Source organism: Clytia hemisphaerica, unplaced genomic scaffold (assembly GCF_902728285.1).
Source record: "Clytia hemisphaerica strain Z4C2 unplaced genomic scaffold, Clytia hemisphaerica genome assembly, whole genome shotgun sequence".
Taxonomy (NCBI): domain Eukaryota; kingdom Metazoa; phylum Cnidaria; class Hydrozoa; order Leptothecata; family Clytiidae; genus Clytia; species Clytia hemisphaerica.
In genome coordinates, this window is record NW_027104383.1 from 318,100 (window position 1) to 337,389 (window position 19,290).

At 33.1% G+C, this 19,290-nt stretch overlaps 1 protein-coding gene across 1 annotated transcript; it reads left to right on the top strand.

The window, feature by feature from the left end:
* Window positions 1–1,312: 1,312 nt before the first annotated feature.
* On the top strand, window positions 1,313–10,084 carry LOC136819221 (ATP-dependent helicase wrn-1-like). Its single transcript, XM_067075440.1, has 4 exons — window positions 1,313–1,846; window positions 6,011–6,100; window positions 8,895–9,043; window positions 9,412–10,084. Exons 1-4 carry the CDS (start codon window positions 1,664–1,666, stop codon window positions 10,082–10,084), a joined length of 1,095 nt encoding a protein of 364 aa, XP_066931541.1. The 5' UTR covers window positions 1,313–1,663.
* The last annotated feature ends 9,206 nt before the right edge of the window (window positions 10,085–19,290 follow it).

Below are 19,290 nucleotides of genomic sequence, written 5' to 3' on the forward strand. Positions count from 1 at the left end.
AATTTGGGCGGCACCCCCTGTCAGCTCGCAACCCTAGTACCCGCCCCCGGGCGTATTCCAAATATCGGGTCCACGAGGGGTGTTGATAAATGTTACCCGGTATTTACCCGTCAGCTCGCACCCTATGTACCTTCGGTTTTCAGTGTTTCAGTATTCATCATAATGTTTTGTGCATGGTCTATAGATAGGCCACATTTCAACCCAAAGAATATTAGAGTGCGAGACAGAAGCAATACAATACTAATATATAAGGCAAAAGGATTTTTGTAACAGTAACACTGATGATGCCATGGCATGAAAACGCGATGTTTATTTTTAATAACAGTGTTTTCATACATGCAATACACAACACACAACAAAGAGATATTTTTATGACTTAATTAATTGCCTCATTTATTGACGTAACGTAAGTACTTATCCAATTCTTGCTTTATGGCCTTTATGTATGCTATGACATGAGATGGAAAGTTAATTGCTTGTGTGCAAAATATGAACGATTACTGTCATCTCGAGGAATCACCACAGAAGGTGTCTTACACCCACGCCATTTTTTGCTCCTCGTTATCGCCCGGGGGTGGGGGTGTACTTGCACAAAAAAGGGTACGGGCGGGATTTGCAGAGCTGGTCAGCACAGGGTACCTTTTTCAGTCCCAATTCCCAATTAGGGTCGCAAAAAAACCAAAATAGAAAAATCACTCCCGTGCATCGGTTAGCAGACCAAGACTACTAAAGTTTGCTTTTGTAAAAGATTTACAGCTGCGATTTATATCAAATCTGCAAAGGATAATAAGCTGACAGAAAACCTGAAACCTCGGGGGTTTGCCCGAATTTTTGTGAACTCTGTGACCCTTTAATTACTGGGAATGGGACAATTTTTACGACCCTTAGTCTGCCTTAGTGAACCCTTAAGGGCGGCACATACCCGTACCCTCCTTTTGCCTTCCCCCCCCCCCTCCTCCCCGGGCTGAAAATCCGCTGAATACGTACCGACAGTACCGAGGGCCCTCTGGGCGGGATCCTGGCTGCTTCCCCAGCACTTCATCCATGGATTCCTTGATCTAGAGCTCGAGGAATCACGACGACGAACGGAGAGATGGAGATTCCCATGCTTTGATAAGGAATGCAGTGAAGATTCCCTGGATTAATAAACATTAAACTTCATTGGTTGATGACTATGTAATGAAATAGGCACTCTCTAAAATAAACCGTCCTTAAAGTACTGTATTTATGTTTTAGAAGGTTTGACCACGTAACATGATCCATTAAGTCCGCAAGATTTTAGAAAGGGGAGAGAACACATTTTACAATCTGGTTGTATTTTGGCTTAGAAGTGGTACTCGAGAATTTGAAATGAATGATCTTTTTAGACAGTTATTTCCTAGATTATTTTATTTTTGTTTTGTTTTTGATTGTATTTCATGATCTATTTTTGCTATAGTGAAAGAACTCGCTCAATCGATCTAAAAACAAGATCTGGATTTTGAAATTATGGGATTCCAGTTTTAAAAGATTATAAATGTGAATGTTTTATCATAATGATATTTTTAACCATAACAAATTACGAAAACATATCACAACACCAGAAGACAAACTATTGAATAGTAACTTTTGAACATTTCTCCTATTGACTGTGTGGCGTGTGGCACCGTAATAGTTTAAAAAAATGCCAAACAAAAAGAAAAACAAAGGAGGTGGTGGTTTATTCAGTTGTTTCGGTGGAGGTACGGATGACCAGCCAGAAATTCGTTATGAGCCTGACGGAGGTGGTGGTACCCTTCCCACCATGGAAAATAATGAACCAATGCCTGATATAAACGAATTAGATGAAAAATTTGCTGCTGTTGTTGTAAGTTTATCTATTTTCTTTTATTTTCACCTATATACCGTGAGATTGGGTAACTTGCATCAGTGGAGGCTAACATGCATAGCCCTCAAATGAATGACTTGTCCGGTCATTAAAATACAATTACAGTTTGATTTAACTTTGTATTTTAATGACCAGCCAGCTCTTTCATTTGAGGGCTATGCGTGTTTATAGCCTCCACGTCACTAATGCAAGTTACCCAATCTCACGGTATATATACTTCTGTCAATGATATGAAATCTTCTTGCACACAAAAAGATGCCAACATACCGTAAGTTGGACCTCTTCTAATTTTGACACTCTGCTTTAAAGATTATGAAAAATAGGAAGGTTGGAATCACTGATAGACAAAAGATTTTTTCCTCTCTGATCGCTTAGCGAAGAAGATTAGGTTAAATCAGCGATTCCGACCTTCCTATCTCTAAAGAAAATATGAATATAAAATGTGGAAATTAGAAGAGATGTCGACATTAGACCAACTTACGGTTACTATTTACAACGTTAAATATAGTATCCAAATTTCTAGATTTCGCAACATTACCAGATGATCTCAATCGAACGGAATCGATTGACCGAACCAGTCGAACCAAATTGAACGCAATCGACCGATTGAAATTCGATTGTCGAACGCGATCGAATCTCAATCGAATATTACCGCAATTTTCACATTTTTTTTATATTCGATTGCGTTCGATTGATGTTCGATTGCGCTCGATTAGGATCCGACCCTTAGAGAGACTAATCTTTGTTAAAAAGCTGACCCTTTTCGAAATCCTCTCGTTCGATTCTTTTGAGCTATATATGAGAGTTAAGGTATAATGGGAAGTGGTGCGCGTCACGCAAAATATATTTGGGACATACCTTGTTTCACCCGAACAATCAAATGCAGTCGAACGACAATCGAACCAGTCGAACAACAATCGAACCAATCGAATATTACCCAGAATTTTGACGTTCGATTGAGATTTGATTGCGTTCAACAATCGAATTTCAATCAGTCGATTGCGTTCGATTTGGTTCGACTGGTTCGATCCTCGATTCCGTTCGATTGAGATCGCCTGGACATTATTTGATGATTTTAATCAAGGAAATATAATATCAAATTTGATTATTGAAAATAATCAGATCTTACTTTACTGAATAGCCAAAACAATCAGGTTTAACTATATAGAAATTATTCTAATCACAAAACCATTTTTGACTCTATCAAAGAAATTTCCTGTTAGCTAACTTCAATTACAATTGAAAACAAGTTGTAGCGCTTTCAAAGTTTGTAAATATGAATGGTGGCTTTCATGAACTAAATCTTGGAACCATTTTCAACTTTCCCCCAACTTGCCCTCCTTGAAAAATGAGAAGAACAAGAAATTGGCTGCACCATGATTGAGCACATGGCGTAATTATCATATCAGCAAATTACATGCTTGTAAATTGCTCATTATATTGGGATGGTTGGTGGATAGTACTCTCTAATTCTCCTATCATTATCAGCCATTTGAACGAAAAAAATTAAAAGGAGAAATATAGTCTCTGTTACAGGAACATTGGCTCATTTGTGTTGTTTCCACAACAAAATTTCCAAGGGATTGATTTAGATTATTTTAATTTTAATTGATAGTGCTAGGATCTTTTTTAATAGAACTATACAGTTTAAAATGAGTCATTCAGGCATCGAAATAAGGGATAGAAAGTAATTTTTTGATAAGCATGATTTTGTATCCTAAAATGGATCAATTTTCAATTTTTAGCTTGTAAGTAATCCAAAAACGCATCGCGAATTGCGAAATGCGATACGCTAATTCGCTAATTCGATCCCTGTCATTAAGAAACAAGTAAACAGTTTTATTTTGGAAGCAGTGAATTCATAGATTTAAGGTCACTTAATAAGGAATAAATATTACTAGTTGCATTGCTAGGGCATTTTTCATAGTTAGGTGACCCCTGAAAGGTCTTCTTGATAATATGAAGTACACATTAATAATATGTTTATACCTGCTCTGGTCTCATATTAGGGGTCTTACGTATGAGTTTTCACATAAAATTTAAACATAATATTTTCAGTGTACTGTATTGAAACAAATATTTCAAGATAATCATTTCCTGCATTTCATTCACTTTTGTTTTATATAAATGGGTTCAAAAAGGACTGTCTCTTGCAGTTTGATTTTAATTTGACTAAATTAGAGTGTAGTTCTACATGTCTATTTAAAATGGAACCTGCTACAGTATCAATCACTCAACTAGGAGATTGTTCAATCTTTTTGTATTTGAAATCAAAGCAGAGTAATAAGAAAAAAGTAGAAAAAAACAGTCTTGTCCTTTTTAAGGTTATTATAATTTATGCATACCCTCATTAATATGAATATCTCTGCTCTTTTTAAACTTCCTTACTGATCGTGTTTGACACTTTTCAATTTTAGTCTCAGTTTAAAACATAAACAAACAGTTGACCCCAGGAGTAGTTTTGAAATTGTATATTTTTGTTAGGACCAACATTGGGGTCCTGGTGACATCAAAGACTTCACTTGAATAATTTACAGATCAGAAATAAGTCTCTATAAAGTGCAAATTACAATTAAAAAGCTAAGACGTTAAGGGATTTAAAGTTTAAAACTTTGAGTATAATTTTTTGTGTTTACTCCTTGATATCATGATAAACAGACAACATTTTAAAAACATTAAAATTATCGCTAGTCAAATCAAATGTCTGGAAATTGCGTTTTATTTAAACCTCACTTTAATATCTTTTAATGATCATGAATTAAATGATGAATGATTTTCTTCACCCTCATTTTAACAGTTTCAGACAAGTTCTGATGATGATTTTCAAAAAGGGAATTTTCATCTTTATCACCATATGTGTTTTCCAACTTCTTTTAAATTCTTTTGAAAAGTAAAAAACATATTTTTGGCACATGATGAAAAGAATCAAATTTGTAACATTTTTTTTCAAACTTTGCATTCCTTTATGAATCATATGAATGATTCAGATGTTTTTAAGGCGACAAAATCTGCTTAACAAGGAAGAGAGACTTTTTCATTAGAATCATTCTTTTTGACAAATTTAGTCTTTCTTCCTCTCTTTAAAGAAGCCTGTTTATTGAGATTGAAACAGAATTTTCCTGAAGCATGGCCTTGTGTTTCCTTAATTTGGAAAATAAATTTTCTTCAAGATCATAAACACTTTGATTGAAATCTAAATCATTTCAAATTTAACTTTTGATAGCAAAAGTGAAATCAAAAGTAGAAAAAGGGTGCCCCAAAGAAAAACCGAGAAATGCTGTAAAGGATTTACATATAAATACAACAAGAAAATCACGAATCATAATTTTCATGTTGAACAAGTTGACAAAATAATGGATTAAAAGACAAAAAGGATTTTCTCTTTGTCAGATTACATTATAGTGTCAACATGATCAACAAATAAAATATGGTTGCAATATTTTTAGTTCTCTTACTCAAAAAAGAGCTCTTGTTTATTTTGGTTTTCCGGCAACTGAGCTTTAAAGCAATCAATATAGATGTATCTGTTTTCATTATCCCCTTTCTTTCTACTTCCTTCTATGCGATGATACATTACAAAAATTACTTCATGCATTGTGCAAACAAAATTTGATTTTCCTCATCAAAAGTTTCCACCTACTTACCTACCTACAATTATTTTACTCGAAAGTCTTTACCTAGCTACCAACAATCATTTTAAGAAAGACAATCAAAGAACCTTATTCAAACTTTTTTGAAAGTTGAATTTTATTTAATTCCCAAGACTCAGGACAATCGTAATCTGTTATAATATTTTAAAGTAATACAATTGAGTCTCTCTCTCACCACCTACCAGTAATTTTGAGAAAGACACATTCATGAAGACCTTAATAAATCTTATTGTAAATCTGTTATAGTATTAAATGCATAGGAAGTTGTAGGTCTAAACCCTTGAAAAAACTGTTTTTTGAACATCTTAAAGTATAATTTGAGGGTCAAAAAGCCCAATATTGCGATGCTCTGTACCTGTTTTGCTATAAAAACTTGAGACCAATGATTTTTTCCTGTTTGATTTTAAAATATCGGAGTCTCTCCTATTCACCAATTGATATATCCATCAATGAGAGTTTTGTTTATAACTTTGCTTTGTTCTTCTTTTTACAGGATGAGTTCGATTTGACAGCAGTGCATCGAAAGAAGATGTTTGAATTGCCACCAGAAAAGAAATGGCAAATCATTTGCTCCAACAGCAAGGTTAGTTAGTAGAGGGTTGGTCTGTTCTCTTAAGAAATTAGTATATCCTCATGGCCTCATGTGTTATCAATTCTTGTGACTTTTCCATTTTTCCCTGATATAGATTTGTCTGATTTGCAGACCTTTATACTTCATGTCAGAACCTTTTTGTTAGAGCAAAAGCTTATGCGCGGTAACATAACACGACATTGTGTCATAAGACATGATTATTGGCTGATTGGGACATTGGGGGCAAAAATCTTGTTTGAACTAGAAGAGAATAGGATCGTAGTTCAGATAACGTGTTTTTGAAATAAGTTTGTCTATCTGACAGGGACCGAGGATGAGTTGGAATAGTAAATAAGCAGATTCAAATAGCATTTCCAATCATTGAGAAACTTTAATGTAGATTGATAAATCTGTAGTTACTTGGGTGAAAAATTTGTAAAGTGTCTTGTCTCGATTTGATTTTTTTATTGACAAAATGTTATCTGTTTGATAAAGATCGTGGCAGATTAAAATACCATTAAGAAAAATTATTGGAATATTTTTGCATATGACGTGTTTGACGTCCAATAAAATTGTCATTAAATGTGTCTTCCAGAAAAAGATTCATGCAATTTTATCATTTCCAAAAGCATATTGAGCTCTTTAAAAACACATTTAAGACCACATAGCATGTATGAAGAGGTAAGAAGGTTATCATAATAGAGACATCATTCTCACAGCTAGACACAAGTTTGTTTTGACGGTTCTAAGACATAAGTCAAACTATGAGAATTATTATAAAGTCATAAGTATACTGTATACCTTTTTATTATAACTTTAAAAAATGACACTTGCAGATGTCTAAAGTGCAACAGTGAATGTATTTAAATCTGAAAAACACACCTATTTATAATTAGTTTTGATAATAGAGAAGCTTTCTTTTCACAGACAGAATCATTCGGCTTAACTGCTTTTAAATCTGTTACGTTTTTAGTGCACTTTAAAATTAAAATTTCTTCTATAAGGCTGCTGTTTTTATATTTTAAGCACGATAACGGTGAAAACACCTCTTACGTATAAGTCCTATTAAAAAGCGAGGATTCCCACATAAGCTTTATCCAATTTTAACTGATACTGTACCTAGTAGACCTGAAATTCCATCAGAGGTTTTTTTCCTGCATATTGATATTATTTAGATTATAACGGTGAAAACGCGCTGTATATGTATGACTCCTATTAAAAACGGGGATTCCCATTCAAGTTTTATTCAATTTTAACTGATACCTAGTAGACCTGAAATTCCTTTAGAGGGTTCTTTTTTTTCGGTTATTACAAAAAAAGTTTTTAAAACCAACAATGTTGTGAAATAAATTATAATTTTCAATTTCATTACCTTTAATTAGCAACGTTCGAGCTTTCTATCAAGAAAACCTCAACAAAATATCATAACGACGAATTTTTATATAAGAAATATTGTAAAAGGCGAACGAACAGAACGCGGAAAACTTTTTTTACTTTGTATAAAATTCTTTGCTAGTATTTCACTCGCATCTTATCATTTTAAAATCCCTTAAATATGTTGGATAACAAAAAGCATATTAGATAGACGATGCTATCGTCCGTATAATATATTATTATAATATTATGATATAACATAGTTGTATATTATAAAACGTAATATGTAGCGCGGCGGAAAATAGAGTCTGTGTTTACGGACGATATCAACTCGGCTAAGTTCATTCATTCGTTTTGCTTGGACCGACCACAGGATTTGGTCGGTAGATTGCGTGAGAAATTTGAAAATGATCATTGCTTTTTCGGATCACTTTTGCATTTTGCTCAAAGAATCGGAATAATCGGACTATAAAAACAAAGTTAATTAAATCAGTAGAAATTCAAAATGGAGGTTTGTGGTGACAAGGTTTGTGCTGATGCTCTTGAAGTTTTAAAGAAAAAGTTTGGTATATCTTCTTTAAAAGATTACCAAACTGACTTTTTCAAAACATTTCACCACCACCTCCAACAACAACAAAGGGTTCCAGACTTCTTCATTGCTCAACCAACTGGCCATGGGAAAAGCCTCTTGTTTCAAGGCATATCATGCTTTTTGGGCCATTTGGCTTTGGGCCAAGTCCAGCCATCTTCAACAACAGCTTTGGTCATCTGCCCTATCAATGCACTTATTGAAGATCAAGTGGCACTGATGGCCAAAAGAGACATTATTGCAAAACGTTGGACACATGATATGGTAAAGTGTGTTTCTGCGCTTATAATAAATTTTTACTTTACTTTAGTCTTTAGTTAGATTCCTGCACAATAAATCTCAGACTAATTTTTGTCACTTGATTTAGTAATTTTCAAAAATATTTCTTATTGAAAAACATAACAAGTAATGTTCTTTTGAATGTTTGGATTTTTATGACTTTATATATTTATTCTTGAAATAGTTTTACTTAACACAGCTTGCATTATAAACAGAAAACACAAATGAACATTTATTTTTATCTCATCGTCATGTATGAATGAGAACCGTGTCATAATGATATCCTAAATTTTGTGCTGTTGTTGGTAAATACCGTCAACTGCCAGACTGACTGCCCCAACTTGAGACAACCAGCCGGCCGTAACATGAGACACTAGAACAGCAACCACTTCACCAGTCTTCTAGGGTTATTTTTTACATTTTTGAGAAAAAAGAGATAAAAGCTCATCTTTTCTGTTATCAAGCAGATATTTAACACCAGAAAGAAAAAGATTACCAGAAAGCAATTTTAAATAGGATGTATTGTATACTCATTTCCTGTATATGTTATTTTTTCGTTTTTAGTGTGCGAAAGATCTGGAATGTGTTGACGTTTTGTTCACTTCGCCGGAGACAATATTGTCGGATTCCAGTAGGGATCTTTTAAAGAAAAAGGATGTCATCAAAACAATCTGTGCTGTGTTTGTGGATGAAAGCCATTGTATTGAGAAATGGTAAGTTATCTAGTATATAAGATTTATTTTTTATGTATTTTAGATGATAATTGGAAAACCATACAATTAAACCGTCAACTGATATTAAGTTACTTTCATCAGTAAGGGGTACTAACTTTTATCCCCTCCAAATGACAGACAGACTTTTATATGGTTCTCAATATATAAACTTTTAAAGTTCATAACTGAACTGATATCAAAACTAATTTTGTTTTATTATTAGCTACTGTAAGTTTACTAATTATTGAACAGACCAGAAAATGTTGATGGTTTGTTGGGAAAAATTTTTATTCAGTGTCAAATGTTGAATAGCTACATTACATTGTCATAATCTATTAATCATATCTATTTTATTTTGCAATTTTCAGGGGAACATCAAGTGACAAACGACGAGCAGCTTTCCGTGAATCTTTTTCTCAACTTGCAGAAGTCCGCTCTCTTCTTGCCAAACCCATCCCTTTTGTCGCCATGACGGCAACTGCAATGAGAAGAACAAGGGATTTTATAATTGCCAATTTACAAATGTATCAGCCAAAACTATATATTCGCAGTCCTGGAAAGCAAAACATTACATACATACTACACACAGTTAATCACAAAAATGTTGATAAAATTTTCCAACCCCTTATTGAAGAACTGAGAATTCATAAATATGATTGTGAGCGAGTGGTTATTTTTTCAAATCGTGATAATGTCGTTGATATCTTTGGTTCTTTTGACTATATACTTCGGGAAGAATATCCAATGTACGAGACAAGACCCTACGCAATGTACCATTCTACCACAGAGGAACCAATCAAAAAACACATTGTTGAATCCTTTCAAGACCCTAATGGAACTATTAGAATTTTAATGGCAACAATAGCCTTTGGTATGGGTATTGATTGCAAAAATTTGCATCAGGTTATTCATTTTGGTCCACCTGCTGATCTGGATTCTTATTTTCAAGAATCTGGTAGAGCAGGTCGGGATGGCAAGCAAAGTGTTGCCTTACTTTTACGCTACCCAAAAAGTTTATTCGAAATTCTTCGGAAACAATAAAGGAATACTGTTTGTTAGAAGACAAATGTCGTCGACAAATGTTATTGAAACTTTATGACTCTTCTGAAAAGATTCCTGAGATCACGCCACAACACAACTGCTGCGACTTTTGCTATCAGTCATGTGACTGTGGTGATTGTCACTTACCCAAACACTTTATTGATGTGGACGAGATTAAGCCAATTATTGATGTTGATGAAGAAGTGGTAGTTGAAGAAGACACTGAATGTTTTGAGAAAGAGGACAGTGGTAACGAAATTGACTCAGATGAGTGAGTGAACCTATTTGAATTACTCACTTTTATAATTAGCCTGGAGATTCATGATATGATTTCTTATTCTATATACTGATGGCGAAATATATAACATGGTATGGGCTGAGAGTTCGAATTTCCCAGATCCTAATAACTGTTGAAAGCATAGCCAATCAAATTTTGTTATTCTTTTACTGGTCACACTTTCAAAATTTGGTTTTTATTTTAGTGAGGGCAGCGCCTAAAAAATTCGAATTTCCCAATGTAAATTTTTAAGGCAGAAATCTGCCTCACATGTCATACCTGTCCTGTATATATCATAAAAATACAGGACGGTTCTCCTGTCTATTTTTTAATAAGAATAATGTACTTTGACTGAGGGTCAAGTATTCTTAAGAAATTGCCAATTATTTTTATTATTTCAGAATCAACTTGTCAATCGAAAAATAATTTTCCCTTTTTTGTTGTTTGGGTTAACATGAGAATGCTATTCAAGCTATTCAAAGAGACTGATGCCCTTGAGGAATAGTTTTCTGCTCATTTAAAAAGTATATTTTTCATTGTCTTCAATCATCAAAAGTCTATATCACCTTGGCAAAAGATCTGTGAGGTCTTCAGTATTCTATTTATTTTACTCTGTAAGGAAAAAGTTTAGTTTTCCATAATTTTTATCAAGTTTTATTATTTGTCTGTATAAGTATTATGTTTACTTTTTTATAAAAAGGAGAGTATACTTTTTTATATTTTTGAGATAATAATATAAACTAAAATTACAAAAGATATTTTTCACCATCCAATTCAAAATTCAAATTTTTATTTGTTTTCTTACCTTATTCAATAAAGAAATTCAGAAACTTAATTTGATAAATTTTATGGTTCCCTGCCAAAACTGGATCAAAAAATATCCGTGGATGTCAATTTATTCCCAAGTTCCTTCATAATTTTTGTAGCGAATTTCAAAGTTCTGTCTACCTTAAAGGAAGAAATTTTGGCGGAAAGAAAATTTGGCCGATTTGGCGGATTTAGCCAGAATCCGCCAAATTAAGTTCCCGCCAAAATTAATTTTTTCCTCCATCCGCCAAATTAAATTCCCGCCAAATTATTTTATTTCGTGCGTTCCCCAAATTCGTGCTTTTTCAATCAAGCCCGAAAACAGGTTTTTTTTGCTCATTTAATAACGCTTTTGGCCAAAAATATCCTTCAACCGCCAAATTAAATTCCCATCAAATTTAATCTATCCAGCTATCCGCCAAATTAAATTCCCTATGAAAAAACTTTTTCAACCATTCGCCAAATTAAATTCCCGCCAAAATTTCTTCCTTTAAGGTAACTTATTAAAGGGAGAACTTTTGGCAAGAATTTAATTTTGCGGATGAACTAAAAAGTTTTTTCAGACAAAATTCAATTTTGCGGATGGCCGAGAAAGTTAATTTTGAAAGGGATTTAATTTGGTGGATACTGGCCAAATCTGCAAATTTTTCTTTCCATCAAAATTTCTTCCTTTAAGGTATTTTAAATCTAAATTCCAAAATTCTGACCAATTTTTAGCTCAATTCCCCTTTTTCAGATAAAAAATGCACAATTTCCTTTACTTTTAATGGCTTTAAGCTGGGAGAAAAATTTTAATGCTAAAAAGAGATTTGAATGCACCACTGACATAATTTTGTGTTTCGAAGTTGAGTTTTGGTGATTTAAAAATCACACTAAAACCTGATACAGGCTTTGACCCCTGATGTCTCTCAATGTTTTCCAATCAACAATCTTAAAACCACACAAAAAATACTAGACTTTGGTATTATAATAAAGATGAAAATGCAGGATATTCAGTCATAAAAAGATGAATAATGTTGATTGTTGAGAAGACCTGGCTATCAGGCATGTATTTGCCAGTACATTTCCGAAATATGTGAAACAATGTTTTATGTCAGTGTGCATCAAATTCAGTCTTGTAGAAACAGATTTATTTATAGAACGATTCCTTATATATCTTAATTACAGATGGAATTCTTTTTTTTTCAACAACGAATTAAAAAGTAGAGGATTTTTAAACTCTTCCAGAAAAATATTGTTCATTGGGGTGCAGTATATTATCATTTTTCTAATAAACCCTGTAAACTAAGTAACAAAGTATAAAATTTGAAAACTCAAATCTATTCTAAATGTCTATCATATAATCGAGTGTTACTTGAACGTGTAAAAAATACAATATAAAACTTTTTTCTACAATAAAAAGTGTAAAATGTATAGAGAAATAAACTTTTTTCAAATTACGAGCATCCTAAAGTAAAAAGTCTGAAAAAAAACTGAAAAAAAACTTCGTTCATTGATGAAATTCGGTTGCAGCCTTTTAAGAGACAATCTATAATTATAAACTAAAAAAAAAAACCTATTTCAATGGTCTAAATTGTTCTAATCGATAGCAACAGATTTTCAAAAATATTTTAACAACTAAGAATAAATTTGTTTACTTTTGTAAATATTCATTTTCTTTGAGCTTTTCAAAACACCTGCCTTTATCCAGTTTTTGAGTTCGGATTTTTCAACTTGTGCCAAAAAGCTCTCTGGGACGGATTTAAACTGAGTGTGACTTCTTCCTTCTTTTTTAAGAAAAATCTGATTTTCACTAAATTGTTCTGCCAGCTGAGTAACATCTACTCTCCAGTCAGTTTTCTTATGTCGTCCACTTGATTTCGAAACTGACACAGATCGGTCAAACTCGTTTAGTAGGTCTTTGATCTCTTGGTAGGATTTGCTCACTCTGGCAATACTCTTTTCTGTTATCTTCCCTTCCATATGTCCAAGCTCCTTTTTTGCGCTTTTATTTCTATGTTCAAGCTCTCTATCCAGCTCAACGTTTGTTGACGGAAACCCTTTGTTGTTCACCGATCGATTCCAGATAAGTTCGTGAGCGAGGGCAGGGGGGAGAAGATCATGTACCTGAGCTAAGAAGTGAAGAATTTGCCCCGAATATTTATATTTATTGGTTAGTTTACAATAGAGCATGAGAAATTTATGCAATCTTACGATTCTTTGCCCATCTGCATATTTCCGAGCGTCGTTGAAATTTTTGCAACATAACCAATAGTAAGGGCATTTTTTGAATAGTTAAGGACTCCATCGGGGTTTTCAGAAGAAACATTTTCCATATTCAAAACAATAAACTGCTCAATAATCTTATCCACAAATTCACGAAACAGGATCATACTTTCTGTGGCAATCATCTGTTCATAAAATCCAGGGTCATCATTCTTTAGCTGATTGACAGCAGCAAGAAGAAGTGCCTCCGAATATTTTTCAATGAGTTCTTCACATTCATTTACTGCTTTCATTGGGTCTACCTTCACACCTCTAGCGTTAAGAAAATTTCTAGCTTGGAACAAAGTACCTATATCTCCAGCTGATTTTGTGCTATATAACAGTCTCCAAATAGCCTAAAAGTACAAAGTATTGATCAAATCTAGATAAATAAAGAATCTACTGAGAAATTTCTACTAAATATGGATAGCCTATAACCTGGTGTTTGATTTTCTGTTTTTCTCTAAACATTTTCTCTCTAAAACAAATTTGAAGATATAAGAAAAGAAAGAAAGGAGATTTTTACCGCAAGAAAGTTTCCATAGGTGTGAAAATCTGCTAAAGCTGGGATATAACCTTCATATCTCTTCCATGTTTCATTGGAATCTTTGTGCTCCAGCTGCACTTGCTGGGCTCGTTCTACAGTTTTCAAATCTCCTATGAAGAATGTCTTTAGCTGGTGACTGGTGTCATGACCAGGGACAAATTGATGGGCGTGTTTCAAGATTTCGTCCATGCCTTCATGTGACGTTTCATCATGATCCAATATACCAAGAGGATACTGATAAAAATTTTATTAGAAAAATTGTAGCTTCATAATTTTTATGATAAATTGCTCTTTTCTATCAAGTTTAAGAAAAGATATGAGATTATTTAAAAAACTGAAATAGGATTTGTAATTTAGAGGAAGAAGAATATAGGTGGCCTGTAAACTTTTTTACCAGAAAGGTGACAAAACCTGGACTTACAATGCATGATTTAGTGGTCGTGTATTCCATGTAAGAATGTTTTATGAGTTTGTCAACATGTGCATCAGCCCAAGAAAATACTTTGACATAACGCACAAGATCTCTAGAGATTAAAAATTTTATGTCTTCCGATAGCTGCTTCATATCATCATCATTTGGTAGGTAATTGTCCAAGTTTATATCTTCTTCCTTAGTTGGTAGCTTGGCAGGAATACCATAAAGGTGATGTGGGGTCGGCACTCTGTTCAGAACAGCCATGGCGTTAAACATGTTGAGCATCGTGCTTTGATGGGTCCTTGTTGTGCTTCTACAGTTGATCTTTCTGTTCAAGTTATCACCTAAAAATCTTGGTTAAATAAGCCTTCTAATTCCTAAACCCAAACAATAATAATGTCTAACTTTTATCTAAAGGTTTCGTAGCTAAGTAAGAAAGAAATAAAATCAAGCCTTTTTTTCAAAATCTTGCACCACTCGTGTCATTTTTATAAAAACATTTGTACCTCAAATCTACATCTTGACCAAATTTCTTCACATAATTCCTTCTTAAATTTGTGGTTTACTATTTCTAAATAACTAAGGAATGTATTTCTTACCTACATACATAAACTTGGTTTCACAAAAACGATCCACATCGAGCTGTTTTGGTATCAAGATGACTTTTTCAACTTTCTCACTTTGATCTACTTGCCAATCATCATAAACCATCAAATATTCATGATCAGTATCATCAATGACATCATCAGAAGATTCTTGTGAGAATTCAACTGATTCTACATCTTTGATTGATGAAACATTAGCATGATCATCAAGAAAACTACAGTCTGGATCTTAAAAAAGAGTATTTCATGAAGATGTTAACAATTACTAAATACATTTAAAAATCAAATTTCTTTGGCCAGGATCATCATTGCTCAAAAATTTAAAAATTTCTTTAAATAAGAAAATCTTGATCACATAGGGGGGAGCATACAATATTTGGTATTGCGGAAATCAACCTTTGGAATCATTGTCAGAATATCGGAAATAAAACAATTTTTTTTCAATATTTCTGAATTCTAGAACTGGTTTGGTATCGGACATAAATCCATTTTTACTTCGGAATTTTGGTGACAAGGGGCTAATTTTTCATAATTTTGGAATTCATGGTAGAAAACCTATTTTATGGTAAAATTTCAAAATAAATTGATATCAAAATTGAGAAAATATTTTTCTGGAATTTCAGAAGTGGCAGCATATATTCTTCAGTATTTCTGAAACAAGAAATGTACTTACCAAAGGAAATATTCATTTTTGACATCTCATCACTAACAACAGGAATTTCATCCTCAACCTTATCAACATTATTTTTCATTAAAAGAAGTTGTTCAAGATCAATTTCAGCTTGATGAGTCCATTCATTCACTTTTTCAAGAAATGTTTTTCCAAGACTTAATTGTGCAGATATAACAGAGTTGTATGATACTGATAGAGAAAGGCTGGCAAGGCGACTGATACAGAGTTTTTCTGCCTGTCCTTGTTTCAAAATCAAACCAATTATGCTAGGCAACATGTTGCAGTTGTGACATCTTGTGTGTAGCAGTGTGTTGATAGATGTCATGATGGGTGGAATTATTGCATCAACAGTTTTGACTTTATTCCTACTAATTCTTGGATTAGTACCAAAGGCGTTGAACAATACCATAGATAATGGTGCTTTGTCAAGCATTTCTTTGTGTTGAGAAACAAACGAAAATGTCCTGATATTAGAGTTTGGAATTGTTGTATTGAATAGCCTAGATTCTGTTAATAGCTTTGCTTCTTTTGAGATTTTTCTTGAAACATGGTTGATGAGAGTCTGTCTCACTTCCTTTGTATCAGAAGAAAGAATTTTATGGAGAACATTGGGACTTTTCTCTAACAGAATAGACTTAACTATTTTCAGTTTACTTTTGTCAACTTTGTAAACTTCTTCCTCTTCATTATCTTTAAGGGTAACCTGTAGATGTCAAAAGGATTGATAAAATTCAAAAACAATAATTTTATAATTATTGTGATCAACCCAAACTTAAAAAATCCTAAAATTCCCAACATCCAAGAATAAAATTATACAATTAACCTAGATAGTACTGAGAGCTATGAAAAAATGCAAATTTATTCCATACAGTGGTGGTTTCTTTTGAAACAATTACTTACTGTTAAAAATTCTTCTTCTATTAGACCATTATAAGGTGAAGAATCTTCTTCTGTTTCAGTTTGCTCTTCAAGTTGTAGACGTTTACGGGAGGTAGAATTTGAATCATTGGACAGTCGCTTACTCTTTACTGTTATGAATTTTTTTACAATGTTTTCTTTTGTGTCTTTAAATTTGCTGACGAAATCTTCTTTGTGCTTGAAAAATGTATCTAATTGCCGTTGACACGATCTACATAAAATCTTAAAATCTAACCTTCCAACTTCGAAACCAAGTACAAGCTCAAGTTTTTTTGCAAAGTTCCACTTTTTCTTCTTTTTCTTTAGACAATTTATACAATTTTCTTCTGTAGTTGACATTTTTCTCTTCAACTCCACATAAAATACAATAGTACGCACTTTCAGAACATAGCTGTTTGATTATTTTGACTGGTGTTAATGTTTCTTCTTGCGTTTCTTCCATTTCTCACATTTTATTTATAAAATCACTTTGTTTTTTTTTGCCTTCTTCAAGGATTAAAAAAGTCAATGTTTATTTCACACATCATATTTCTTTTCAACTCAATACTTAATGGCCTTAATTAATGTCAAGAATGACAGAATGAGGCTTCAATGCCTATTGCAACTCAACCAAGATAAAATGCATAGATCCAAACTTCTAATAACAACACATATTTATGTACTTCAAGTTAAAACAAAAAGGGAAGCAGGGCACCAGGCTGCCAGTGAGAATAAGCAGGCAGGTTGACAATTTTCATAGCAGTATAAGGAACAGAGCTTTTAATCCAACACTTGAAAAACTAGATTGTGTAGTCAGACTGTCAGGGGAAATATACCTTTGTATCGTGAAAAAGCACAACCATTTGTTTAAATTAAACAAGTATATGATTTTTACAACATCCAACGTTCAGTCATTTCTTAGAAAACTGTTTGCGATTATTCTGAGAAAACAACATTGTTACAATTCTCACCACACCGATAAGTTTCCCGATTTTTGGAGAAGTAATGATGAAAGTTAATTTTCTCCTAACATTTTATATTTTTTCTTTCCTACCGAGTTGATATAGTCTAAGACATTGAGCCCCTCCGATTATTTTTCGCCCGCGCGGACAAAATTTCCGCCCGACTGCTAATTTGCGTGTTTCAGATTATTCTTTATTTTTCGAATTCGTCTTAGACTATAGCATAGTCTACCGACTACCTCATTTTACGCCCGCTATCTTTTAGGTAAAAGTTAACTCGTCTACTTTATATTCTAGATAATTTTCTTCGTAGTCTGTAAATATTAATTTATCACTAGAATTTTTTTTGCTTTGTTTTTTTTATCATTTTTTGCTTCAAATTCTGTGACAAGCTGGAGTTTTTACAAGCTCTTATTTGATTTGGTTGGTCGTTAAGATGTAATAAAAGAATCTTATTACTTTTTCTAAAGAACGCGTCATCTCTATTACTTTAAATGACCAATTAGTGAAGTATCTTGTAAAAACTCCAAGGCAATAAAAATAAGACTACACATTTTTTTATAAGATCGTCAAAAAGAACTTTTGAAGCACTCGGAATTTTTGGTTTTGTAAGTCTAGAAATGTTCTTAATTTTTTGGTCTTGAAGCCTTGTGTTCTTAAATAAAAATTGTGAAGTCAACAAATCCCTTGAGTAGAAATCTCTGGGCGGTTTTTTTTGAATTCCAAAAATTGGATGGCTGAAATTATCTTTCAATCTCCTCCCGAATTTTTGCTTATTTATACCTAATTCAATTTTAATTTTTTTGGTAATTTCTTTGGGATTTAGATTAATTTAAGATAATTATTTCGAAATTATAACAAATCAATTTTCCAATAATATTTTTTCTATACTTTTGGAATATAATTCTCGTCACTCTAAAAACAAAATATAGTTTATTAAATTGTTGCTTTATTTACTTCTTTTCGAACCTTTTAGTGAGTCATTCGTATAAATTTATTTAATATTCTTTAGAATTCTTAAACCCTAATCTAGTACCATAGGAACTTACTCTTCTATTAAAAGCAACATCAGCAGCCTCATCTTTCTAAATTGATGAAAACTTAACTTATTACGCGCGCAGCGCGTCTCCTTTGGTATAATGTGCGCGCGGTCGACTAAGTTCCTGTATATCGCTCAACCACTTTCAAAATTCAAGGTTCGTGTATGACTACATGACATCAATTTTCGTATCAATTTTTAAATCCTCAGATCACTCCGATCGCAAGTGAAGGATCCTCAGTGCTTTATATTTTAAATGATGAGATTGCTCAAAAATGCTCATCCGTTACCATTAGTTACGTAAAGATGACTGGTTGACCAATGACCGAAGCAATTTCTGTTGAAATTTGTGGAATTTTCTTCTCCGAGCTATTTCCACAAGGACCATATTCTATGTTATAATTGAATATAGAATTTTGAGTATCAATGCAAAGAAGCTTGTATTCAAGTCAAATTTCTTCATACCCCATCAACAGTAGACAGCACCAAACAAACAGATAGACAGGGCAGCACCAATCAACAGTACAAAGGGAAGTATAAAATTTTGTATAGATATTCATCTACAACATTGCCCCTTGATTTTCCAACTTGAGGGTTGTTGGCCTTAACTTACCTAGGCTAGCGCTAGCAACACCCAAAAGACCAGTATACTGTACAACTAACAAATAAAAGCAAAAAAGGGATTTATACAAAATATATTTTGAATATTTACCTGTAGCTGTAACTGTATGTATCATCAC